The sequence below is a fragment of the Hevea brasiliensis genome, chromosome 13 (assembly GCF_030052815.1).
Source record: "Hevea brasiliensis isolate MT/VB/25A 57/8 chromosome 13, ASM3005281v1, whole genome shotgun sequence".
NCBI lineage: Eukaryota > Viridiplantae > Streptophyta > Magnoliopsida > Malpighiales > Euphorbiaceae > Hevea > Hevea brasiliensis.
Window position 1 is genome coordinate 83,761,912 of NC_079505.1, and position 12,034 is coordinate 83,773,945.

The 12,034-nt window shown below is 35.6% G+C and overlaps 1 protein-coding gene across 1 annotated transcript; it reads right to left on the bottom strand.

Moving 5' to 3' along the window:
- Positions 1–6,476: 6,476 nt before the first annotated feature.
- On the bottom strand, positions 6,477–11,467 carry LOC110634007 (4-coumarate--CoA ligase-like 9). The gene is made up of 6 exons (XM_058132590.1): positions 10,157–11,467; positions 9,524–9,713; positions 8,527–8,672; positions 8,355–8,422; positions 7,330–7,432; positions 6,477–7,018 (listed from the first exon to the last, which is right to left on the bottom strand). The coding sequence occupies exons 1-6, from the start codon at positions 11,216–11,218 to the stop codon at positions 6,893–6,895; spliced, it is 1,695 nt and encodes a 564-aa protein (XP_057988573.1). The 5' UTR covers positions 11,219–11,467; the 3' UTR covers positions 6,477–6,892.
- Between the last annotated feature and the right edge of the window lie 567 nt (positions 11,468–12,034).

Genomic DNA, 12,034 nt, shown 5'->3' on the forward strand with positions numbered 1-12,034 from the left:
TTATTGCCATTAGTAGGTTGGCCACTCATGCTGAGCATAGGAATTATGTCAGGCATATATGGGCCAACTGGAAAAAAGTTCATAGGGGAGAGAAATATAGAAAGCTATTTTGGAATGCATCCTATTGTACTTATGAAATATATTAAGAATAAGTTAAATGACATGAAGGATGAGTCTTAAGCTGCATACGATGATTTCTTAGAAAGAGAACCTGGACTCTTCTGTAAAGCATTTATTGGCCCTAGAACCAAGTCAGATATTGTGGAGAATAATATTTGTGAGTGTTTTAACTCTTACATCATAGAAGTTAGATCATTACCTCTTATTGATATGCTTGAGAAGATAAGATCTCAGTTAATGGAGAGGATTCATGCGAATTTGAGAAATATACTTAAAGTAGAAGATATTATTTGTCCAAGGATTAGAAAAAGGCTAGAGTCATCTAAGTTGATGACAAAAGACTGTACTTTGAAGCCTGCTGTTGGTGATACATTTGAGGTATCCATCAAAGTTGATAGTTTTGTTGTGGATTTGGTTGGGAAAACATGTACTTATCAAGAGTGGGACTTAAATGGTATTCCTTGCCATCATGCTTATGCATGTATTAACTATATGAGGCAAGACCCTGTGAATTATGTGAATGAATTTTATTATTAGTCCACTTATATAACAAGCTACCAAAATCCTTGAGACCTTTGAACGGTCCCAAAATATGGCCAGAAGTAGAAGGTTGGTAAATACAGCCTCCACCATTCAAGAAAATGCCTAGGAGGCCCAAAAAATGTAGGAAAAAGGACGTGACAGAAGTAAAGGATGGGAAACAGTCAAGGTTGCCAAAGATAGGTGTGAAAATAAAATGCACAAAATGCCATGCTTATGGATATAACAGGAGATCTTGTCAACAAGCAACAACTAATGAACCCCCTGAGACTACTACAATCAAGGTATATACATATACACTTAATATTTTGTGAGGTTTAATGTATCCTTCTTATATATGAACATAAGTGAACTATCTATAAATGTGTTACAAAAGAAAAGAGGTAGGCCTCTACTAAGTGGTAAATCGATTTCAACATTTAAAACCCTTCTTGAAGAATTAAGAAAGAGAAAGAAGCCTGAAGAACAAGATGGATGCAAAAATCCAAATGGAGCAAACACAGTTACAGAAATGAGAGAAAAACAATAGATCAGTACATTACAATGACATTATTTACTTTCTCCACTTTGATTTATCCATATGTAAATGAGAATTTAACTTTAATTATAGGTTAGACAAGGCTTTGGAGTGATAATTTTTTAAGAAAGTGAGAACATGTAAGGGTAAGCATTTTTTTTTTAACCTTTATCCATCACCTATTTGATAGTAATTGATATGGTATATTTTTTGGTTATGCAGATGCCTTCACAAACTTATGTCAACAGGGTTATATAAGTAGATACAAGAGGAAATGCTACAAGGGGTGGATTTGGCAAAGGTGGCTAAATAGGTAGAGGTGGCGGAGGTGGCAAACATGGAAGGGGTGGTGTTGAAGGAATGGCTGCATATTACGACCTAATTTCTGGGCCGAACCAATATTAGGACTTAGGTCTGAAGCCGATAGTAAGCCTACAGTGTTTCTAGCCAAAACATAAAGCCCATAAAAGTAGTTCAATTTTAAGAAAATAAATGAACAGAATCCAACCATAAATTGGACTATCTAACAGGGAGATTAACTCACCTGACCTGTAACACAAAATATCAAAAGTCTAGAGAGCTCAGCTCACCTTCACAATTCTCAAAACAGATAAATATACATTTGGGAGCTCAGCTCCCTCCATCTACAGTAATAAAATCCCAAGTATCCAAGCAAGCTCGCAAAACTAAGTTTACAATTCCAGAAGATTAAGTTATTACAACCCCAAGTAAAAATAATACACTACTGGTACATGCGGAGTTCTAGAATTGAACAAGAGAAAATAAAAGTACAACTAAACTTTTTGGGTTAAACCTGTGAAAAAAGAAAGCAGGTTATTTTCAATAAGTCTACCTATCACCTGAGAAAAAAAAAAAGTTGAACAGAGATAAACGTTTGACTCATAGAGTAAGATATTAGTTTTAAATATAATTACTATAACTATCTAGATCTAATATGTTCCTATGTATAAAATATAGCATAACCACATAGTATTAAATAATTCAAATAATATTCGCACAAAAGATAATTTAGAATACTCACACACCTGTGTGTCACATCAATATATATATGGAAGCTGATCTCTTATACAGCTCACTTAATTCCAATGCTTGCTAGCAAGGTCAACTCAAATCGGACTTTCGCTTAATAATCTAAGTGCGGGAGGGTCAGCGAGATCAACTCAAAGCCATTCTCATCCCAACTTATCCATATATAAAAATCGGGTCCTAGCAAGTCAAACACCAGCCACGACTACTCGTCCTACCCACGTTCACATCCATACCATATTCACACCAGCCCACGCACACATGTCCAAATTACCTTAAGAAGACATCTACAAACAAGTTCAATAAAGTATGCAATAAAGAGTGTGCCTGACATTTAACTAAATATATACATACATATATGTGAATACATGAGCATGCCTTAAATATAAATTATTAATATTGAAATTATAAATAAAATTAATATTTACTTACAGATTAACCGAAGATCATTGAGGCAGCTGAGAAGAAGAGGAGGGTTGACTCAGATTACCTAAAGAGTTAAAGATATCCTAAATTTATGCCGAAAATTTACCAGAGTTTCTTCTGAATCTAGGATCTACCCAACCTACAAAACAACTCAAACACCCTTTCTAATCCAATGGCCTTAGGCCCACAATACAACAACAATATACTGCCCCTCTTGGGCCTACCAAACCAATCAAAACTCACATAACCATACAATTCAACTATTAAGTTTAAAATTAATATTTTGCAAAAACTATCCAAACTAAGCCCAAAAATTCTATAATCATGCCCCGCAGTTCTTACCAATGCTATTTGACTATTGTAAAAGGAATTATAATTTTTTGGCTACCCATGAATATTTTATGAATTTTATTCTAAACTTAGCATTAGACAAAAAAAGCAAATTAGAGTTCGGGTTTATCTACTCCAATTCGGATACCTGGAAAGCATCCGGAGCGTCTGAAAATGGTGACAGCCTGCCTGTTTGGCCCAAAATGTAGTCCAAATCGTTGTTAGAATTTCCTGGAAAAAAAAAAAAACATATGCGAAGCCCACAATACCAGGATTTTTGATGCTAGAAAAGTTTTAATTTGGTGTTGTTGCGAAGCTCTCGATGAGTGGAGCACGCTGGTGGCCTCAGAATCTTGATGGGGTCCATGGTTTAGGAGAAATGTACCCCAAAAGTCAAAATGTGCTAAAACTTTTTAGGCTTGATTCGCACAAACTGCCCAATAAAAATTGATAAAATTAGTGTCCATGGAAAGCTCTCGAGGAGTAGAACACAAAGGGAATTGGACCCAGTCCGATTGGTAGCTGGATTGGCCAGAATCAACCAACGAATAAGAAATGGCGCATCAAGGAAGGGACTTTTGGGCATTTTTCCGGCTTGCTGGAGGGGTGGTGACGGTAGGGGATGTCGGCCAAAGGTGCGTCGGCGAGTGGAGGAGCAGGGGGATGGGTTAGCCAGCAGTGGGAGAGGGAGGAGAGAGCAAAAAAGAAGAGAGAAGAGAGAGGGGTGTTGTGCACAAGAAGAAGAATGAGGAGAAAAAGAAGGCCAGTTCGATTCGATCAGGCCGGTTCTATTCAAAACACTTGAATTTGATTTTTACTCTGCTCTAAGACTCAAAACGATGCCTAAAAATTTTGAAAAAATTACAGAAAACTTAAAAAAATTTATGGAGTCCAAATATATTTTTATACTTGCCACGTGGTCTTTAAATTAATTATCTCGAAAAATAAAAACCCAATTTTGAAAACCAAAAAAATTCAAATTAAATACCATAATATTTAATACATTAAAATATCATAATTTACACATAAAATAATTATTTTAAAAATTCAGGATGTTAAAGTGCATAACTAAATCAAGTCATTTTTAGCAGCTTAAAGCCAATTTTGATCCAACAAGTCAACCAAAGTCAAGGGAATTAACTAGGAAATAGAAAGCTATTTTGCTTATGCTAGATAAGTGTTGACACTTTTTGTATTTAGAAAGGATGATTATATAGTTCTTTTTGTGGTTGATAGATGAAGATAACAAACCTTTTTGCTTTATAAGCAAGTGGTTTTATTTCACTTTTTAGCTTACTGAGTGTGGTTATTGCACTTTTTGTAATTACTAAGTATGAACATGATGTAATTGAGAATTGGGTATTAATGATATTCATAGTTCATAAGTGCAATTATCCACTTTATAAATAGTGCCCTAGTATATCTTTTTTCATTTCTTTTCTTTATGACACATCTACATATCAATAAACTGTGTACATATGGCAAGGAATTATATCAGCAATATGGCAAACTCATTCGTATTGCATAAACAATTTACATTTGGACAATGAACATTCAAATTCTGTCTCAATATACATTTCATTATAAGTCAACGCAATCTCATTGCATTCATCCCTTCACCAATTTGTCCATATAACTGAATGACTACAAAACTCCAACTACAATAACAATTACAAAGTAGATCACATATTTCATTCTTCGATTCCTCAACTCTTTCTTCAGTTCCATATTTTCCATCTTCAATTCCTTATCAACCTTCAACAGTTGTCTCAATCTAGCATTCAATTTAGAATTTTGAATTTCAGTATCTTCACATTTTAGTTCTAATTCACTAATTTGTGCTGTCAGTGTATTGCCTATCTCTTCTAACCCTTTTACTTTGGCCCTTAGCAAATTTCTTTGCTGTACCAAATAACACAAAACCTCTCTCTCTTGACCTGTGCATGATGGGTCATACCACTGAAAGAATGAATAATCATTCCCCTACATTGAGGTAGCCAGGCAAATTAGCCATTTTATCACAAGAAGAATGAACTTTCAAGAAGATTGAACAATGAGTTCCCATCACACCCATAGTGAAATAAGTCAGTAAATAGCACAGCCAAACACACAATCAACATTAAGGAAATTTGATTTTACCTCCTGCTCTCCACATTGAAAGAATCTTTGTCCTGGGTTACCCAATATCCACGATGTGTACAGTAATGCCCTTAACCCATGTCGGCAGAATACAACTACTTCAGAGTTCACTTCTTCATTTGGCACAAGAGACGCATCAATTACAAATAAAGAAGACATCAGAGCTAGCTAAGAGTTAGAGTTCAGTCGAAGAACTTGAGACTAACGAGTTGGGTACTAAAGAGGTGAGCTTTCGGCCTTTTTGCCTCATTTATAATGGTTTTATTAACTTCAAGTAATTAGGCTTTAATTAACACTAATTAGAATTTTTTCAATATGAAAATTAGGAGTTAATGATATTGACGTGGCATCTTCCATTATATTTAACCGGTATTGTGACGATAGGATAGAATCGTAAATAATGATTTAAGTTGAGAATATTTTTGTAAAAAAAAATTAAGATAAAATTATTAAAAATCCCAAAGTTCAGGATTTTTTTTGACCATTTTCCCTTTTTTCGGGCTCTAAATCTGAACCCATGGACGGTAGATACAAGTAAATGGATTACTCTGTTGCTGTGGGTTTTAACAAGGTGCAGTGGGAAAGGAGATTGCGCAGAGGATATAACTATGCATTTTCACTATTGAGAAAAAAGCTGCGAGAAGGAAGTTTACAATCCCCTCTTGGTGGATCTTCATGCTTTGTTTCTTCCTCCAACACAGAAGTAGATCCACTGCTTTCATCATTTATATTTAATCCACTTTCTCTGGTACAACCTATTTACATACGACCTCTTTTTTCAGTTGAAGCAAAAAAATATTGTCTAATATAGCCGTGATTTCATGTTATACAATGACAAATCAATGATAAAAAGACAACTAAATATAAAAAAAAAGATAGTTATCATTTTAAGAAAAAAAAACTATTTTTGATAAAATTAAATTTTATGAGAAATTAGTTGATAAATTGATTTAATAGATTTTTTTTTTCTAAGGAATATCGTCTGCACCTGCCATGATTCTAACTTCATTTTTAATTTTTTGAAGCTGTGTCCGGCCATCAAATCTGAACCGCTCCTCACATGATTGTGTTTAAAGCTGGATTTAGCAGTTTTAATAATAAAAAATAAGTTAAAATCGTTAGATAAAGGATATAATAATGGGTGCGTGAAAGCTGAGTTAAAAATTAAAAACCTACATCTACCTAACAACGTGGAGAATATGCTTGCTAATCAACCTTACCAAAAATGGTTACTAGTCCTTAGATCAAAGTAATGGACCCAGGGTCAAAGCAAGACTCAAAATGCTAATAAAAAGGCCATATCATATAGATAGGATAATATTGTTCATCCATTGACAAAATCTTATCTGAAAGCCTGTACAATCAAAATATCATTAAACTATATTAAATTTTTATCATTAACAATAAATCCATAGTTGAGCTGCCAAGTCCAAACGTTTGTGGCTATAGACACCTTGCATATATTCATTGCAATGCTCTATTACACTGTTGGCTTGCAAAGATCATCTGCATGATGTTTATGCATGACAGGTATCTTATTGTTCAGTAAATTCCTGAGAAATGAATAGAATAACTATACTACAGGTTCGGTACTCCACTTGGGGTGAATCCGGTTCTCTACTGAAACTTGAAAGCCCTCTTACCAGCTCCCAGGCTGTACTGCAATCAATTTCTTGCTGATGAAAATTATTCATGTTATGTGTAAATGGGGAATACTTTGACATGACTTTGTCTGTAAGGTCCAGTCTTCACATATTGTTTGAAGCAAATGGATCATAATTTGGATGAAGCACCTGAGAGAGCATGACTGACCAGCTCCCGCCTCAGGATCTTCCCTGCTGCAGTTTTTGGGATAGAATTGATAAAAGCTACTCGCCTTATCTTCTTGTACGGTGCAACCTGCAGACAGAAATCACTAAACAATAGTTACAGAGAATCCTCCTCAACAAAGCATATGTATTATTGGTAATATTTACGCAGGCTCATTTATACAGGGATATTTACAGCCAAAATATTGAGAATATGTATTCCTCTCACATTGTAACTTTTAAATGCAACTCATTGAACATATGATTAAACAGATCACTCGCAAATTCATTATTAACTGATACAAGGGCGCCATGGCCAGAAAACAACATTCACTTTTAGGCATATTATATCTTTAACTTAAAAGATGCTGCATAAAGGACAATATAAGTCAAGAAACTTGCCTGTTCTGCAATGAAATCCATAGTCTGAGCCTCAGTAATATTGCTTCCCGGTTTTCTCACTACATAGGCCATGGGAATTTGCCCAGCCTCTTCATCAGGATAACTGCTTCCAGAAAACACAAGACGACAATGAAATGACAGGACTTGTTAGCTCTTCACTAGGAATGCATAACCGCCATGAAATTCTATAAACAAGCTAATACACCATGGGAAAATATGAAACTAGTCTTCTTCCATATTCTTTGCCCCTCAAAATATTGGCCTTCTATACAACTAGATTCCAAGCTTTTGGCCCTTGAACTTGTTGAAATCCAATATGGTGAACAATGTTGCTATTATTTCTAACCATTCACCAAGAGAGGAAAATAACGATTACCCCCATGATTATTATTATCAATTAAAATTGCCATAACAAGCCTCTCTAAAATTGACAATTTACAGATTTAGACAATTTTTATTTAATGCAAAAATCCATGAAAATATAAAATGGTTTCAACAAGTAATTCATCTTTATTGGGATTCTCAACAGCCGAATCTCTTTTGCTTTCATCACATCTTGTCTTCAATTTACTGATGCAGCAATAGCTATACAAGAACAGGAATGAAAATAGCAAAACTGTGAAGATACTATACATATGCCTCCTATGCTGTATATTGCCCAACTAATTCAAAGTACTAAAAAGAATTTATGGCCTAGGAGCAGTACTACTCTACTATTAATATTAAAAAATAAAAACAAAAACAAAAAGAGCAATGAAACAGTTTGGTTTTAAATACGACAACAAATATCATTTTCAGAGTATGTTGGATCTCAAGCATATTATATATTTTTCAGTTGGATCCTATGCACGCCAGTTTCTCATCTTTACATTAAAAATTATTTCTTCACAAAAATGACAATGAGAAGATATTCATGAAAGAAAACTTTGGAAAATGGGTTGCAAAGAATTGTGAGCAACTGCCTTCCAAAAATGCAAGTACAATGTTTTCAGCATGTGCAGCAGATAAAATGGCTAGAAACTCACGGAATCACAGCAGCATCAGCAATTTCAGGATTGGATTGCAGTAACTGTTCCAATTCAACTGGGGGCACCTGCAATTTGGCAGAAATAAGATTGCAAAGTACTGAAATAATTTACAATCTTAATGTTTATTGCTATTCAAGGATAGGCTTGAAAGTTTGGGTGATTAAATCACCTGATATCCCTTGTATTTGATCAGTTCCTTCAACCTATCAACAATATAGAGGAAACCCTGAAAGTCAAAATAACAAAGATCCCCAGTCTTTAACCAACCCTCTGAATCCAAGGTTTCAGCAGTTGCCTTCTCATCTCCTACATAACCTGAACTAAAACCATAGAGCCCATTTAAGGAAAAAAAAAAAAAAAAGAATTCATCTAGAACACCAAAATATTGAGTGGAATGGCTAGGAATAGGAAATTCAACCCAGAAAGGAGATGCAAGTCATCATGTAGCCCGAAAAACCAAAGAAGTATGAGTGGAAAAAAGTAAAAAATCAAAATTTAAATATAATTAGTTAGTAAAAAATCAAAATTTCCATATAATTAGTTATTAGTTATTGTATATTTGACTTTTTAATTGAAATCTCTTAAAATAATCATGTGCTACATATACAAACTAGTAACTTGCCAAGTTTGTTCTAGGGTGAAAAATGGAGGCATCAATTTCTAGTTCATCCTAAATAATGTGAAATATATTATGCATGAGACATGGTAGAATTAGTTCGCCTCAAAAACTTTCAACCAGAATTGTGCAAATCTTGAGCTTTAGAACCAAATTCAAACCACAAAACAAGAGACACAAATTCTAAGCAATTGTCTAAGAAAAAAAAAAAAAAAAGACCCCCTTAGCTGTGGTAATTATCAGCAGGGGTGGCAAAGCAGAGTCTGCCGTTATATCTCTCTCCAGTATTTATTGGCAAAGTGACTTTAATACAAGCAATATTATTATTATCACCAATAAGTGCTTATCATGCTGCAAATATGTACCTTTAAACAAGAAGCCTAGACAGTTTCAAGATCATCGTGCAAGTCCAGAATAAGCTCTAAACAGCTAAAGCCAATGCCATTGATTAAGATTAGCTTTAAGCTTCTACTCGTGTTAAGCATACCTCTCCGTGCAGCTTATAAAGCACAAACAAAAAGGCAAAAGCAAATCAATAATCAGTCATTACCTTTCATGATAGTTGGCCCTCGCAACCACAGCTCCCCTCTCTGGCCAGCAGGCAAAGCCTCTCCAGTTACAGGATCAACAATCTTAGCTTCCATATTTTCGGCCAGGCGACCAACAGAGCCAAGCATCTTGCACTCTTCAGGATCTGTCATCCTTGTCGCCCCACCTCCAGTTTCAGTCAACCCATATCCCTAAGACAATGTACAGTAGAGACAAACATTGTGAAAATGCAAAATCATTCAAGTAGTCGTAGGTATCAATGTCATGTCTCGAAAAGCAAGCAAGCAAGCAAACTTGCAAAAATTAGGGTTCTGAAAATTCCAATTACATTTTAATTTCGACATGGGGTCTAGTAAACAAAGAATTAACCAAAAGCCACATGCACGCAACATAAACAAACCTACGTAGATAGTGGGGTCTTCGTCTTCATTCCCCCCAAAGCCAAGAAAGTGCGGACATGTGATTCATCGGAATTATATATATATATATATATATATATATATATATATCGCAGGACAACTTATTTTAATGTAATCATGAAATTAGTAAACTACCACCAACAAGAATGTGACCCACTTTGGCCAAATGCAGCTTAAAAGAATTCCAAAAATAAACAAGTCCCCGAGAGGCCTACCTGGACAATTTCCACCTGTGGGAATTTTTCCTTGAATCTATCGGCGACCTCCTTACCCAGAGGTGCACCGCCGCATCCCAGCAACAACAAGGAGCTCAAATCATACTTTTTGGTCAATTCCGATTTCACAAACGCCACAATCAGCGGCGGCGAAACCGGCATGTAATTGACCTTGTACTTCTCCACGACTCTCAACATTCCTTCAAAATCAAACCTCTCCATCAAGACCACCGTCTCCCCCAGCGCAGCAGCAGTTAACAACATAATGAATCCAAAAACGTGAAACATTGGCAGCGTAAAAAGTGATACTAGGTGAGGTTCCGGTTCATTCGGGTCTACCCTGTTGTTGTGAAGGACCCCAGAGATTAAGGCGATCAGGTTCCGGTGAGTCAAAGATACGCCTTTGACCCTCCCGGTTGTTCCTGAGGAGTAGAGAATTGCTGCGGTGTCAGACTGGTTCACTTCAACGTGATTGAGTAGGTCATGGGTGGTGGCGTTGGATTGGGTCAACAGCGAGAGGAACTCAGGCGAGTCGATGAGGATGGTGCCGAGAGGGAGAGAAGGGAGTTTATGAGCTGTTTGTGACGTGGCGAATGCGATTTTGGGCTTACATAGTTGGATTTGGTGAGTTACCTCGGACTTGGAACCGAGTGGGTTGGCGGGAGAGATAATAACGCCAAGATAAAGAAGAGAGAAATAGAGAATTGGGACTTGGATAGAAGGAGGACAGAGGATAAAAGCGACGTCGTTGGTAGACAGAGAATAATGAGCATTGAGAGCGAGGGAAAGAGAGTGGGTCTGGCTCAGGAATTGAGCGTAGGTGATAGAATGGCTTGTGTTGGCATTGACAAGAAAAGTATCGGCGGTGGGGTTGGTGGTGGAAGAGTTGAGAAGAGAGAAAACCAACTGGGTAATGGAAAGAGGCTCATTTGGTGGTGGCAGAGGGGTGTAGGGTCTCAGGCTGTGAAAGGTTCTAGTTTCTTTACAAAAACCAGTGTTGGGATCAATGGAGTGGGTGCTATTGGGACAACTGGCAGTAGGTTCCGGTGCTTTTGCCGCCATTGATAAGTTGAAAAGAAGAGAAAAATAACCTGTGGTGACAGTGAGGATAAGGCAATATAAAGGGAGTTTGTTGCAGAGTAGAAAGTTTCAAATCTTAATTAAAAACACGAGGCATTGTAGTTTCAATTTTGCAACGCAGCGAAGTTTGACTGATAATTACAGGACAGAGAGTCGAGAAAGATCCAAATTGATTTTGTCGTTCTACCATGCAAAGAACAAATAAGGAATCGCTCCGACAGAGAATGAGTCGATGGCCAGGTTCAGAGTACGCCAATGGGCTTGATCGTTTCTCTTATAGAATAGCAAAAACTTAATTAGAACCAGTCCGATCAAGATAATGTTATAAATCTCGTTTATTTAATTGTATATAAAAATCTTATTGTATGTTGAATCTATCCTCGACTGGATTTTAATTAAACTTTTCCTATACGCGGTCGTATAGTTTAAAAAAATTAATTGAATATCAAAAAAGACACGTGTGACATGTGTTGGCTTCCAGTAGCCGAGCACATATTTTCTTCTAGAGAGAATAATAGGGAACTCAATTAAAGCATAAGAAAAAAAAGTACTCTCTCTTGTTAAAAAAAATTTATATTTAATTAAATTTCATTCATTTTTATATATCATTTAAGGTTTTTTTATATTAGTTAAAAAATTAATTAAATTATAATAAAATATTTTTAAATTTAATTAAATTATTTTTTATTTTATTTAAGATAGGCAAAAAGATAATAAGATGTATTTTTAAAAAATTATAAAAATAATTATTGTGTTTGATGAAGATAATGATAAAATAAAAAAAATAATTATTACTCT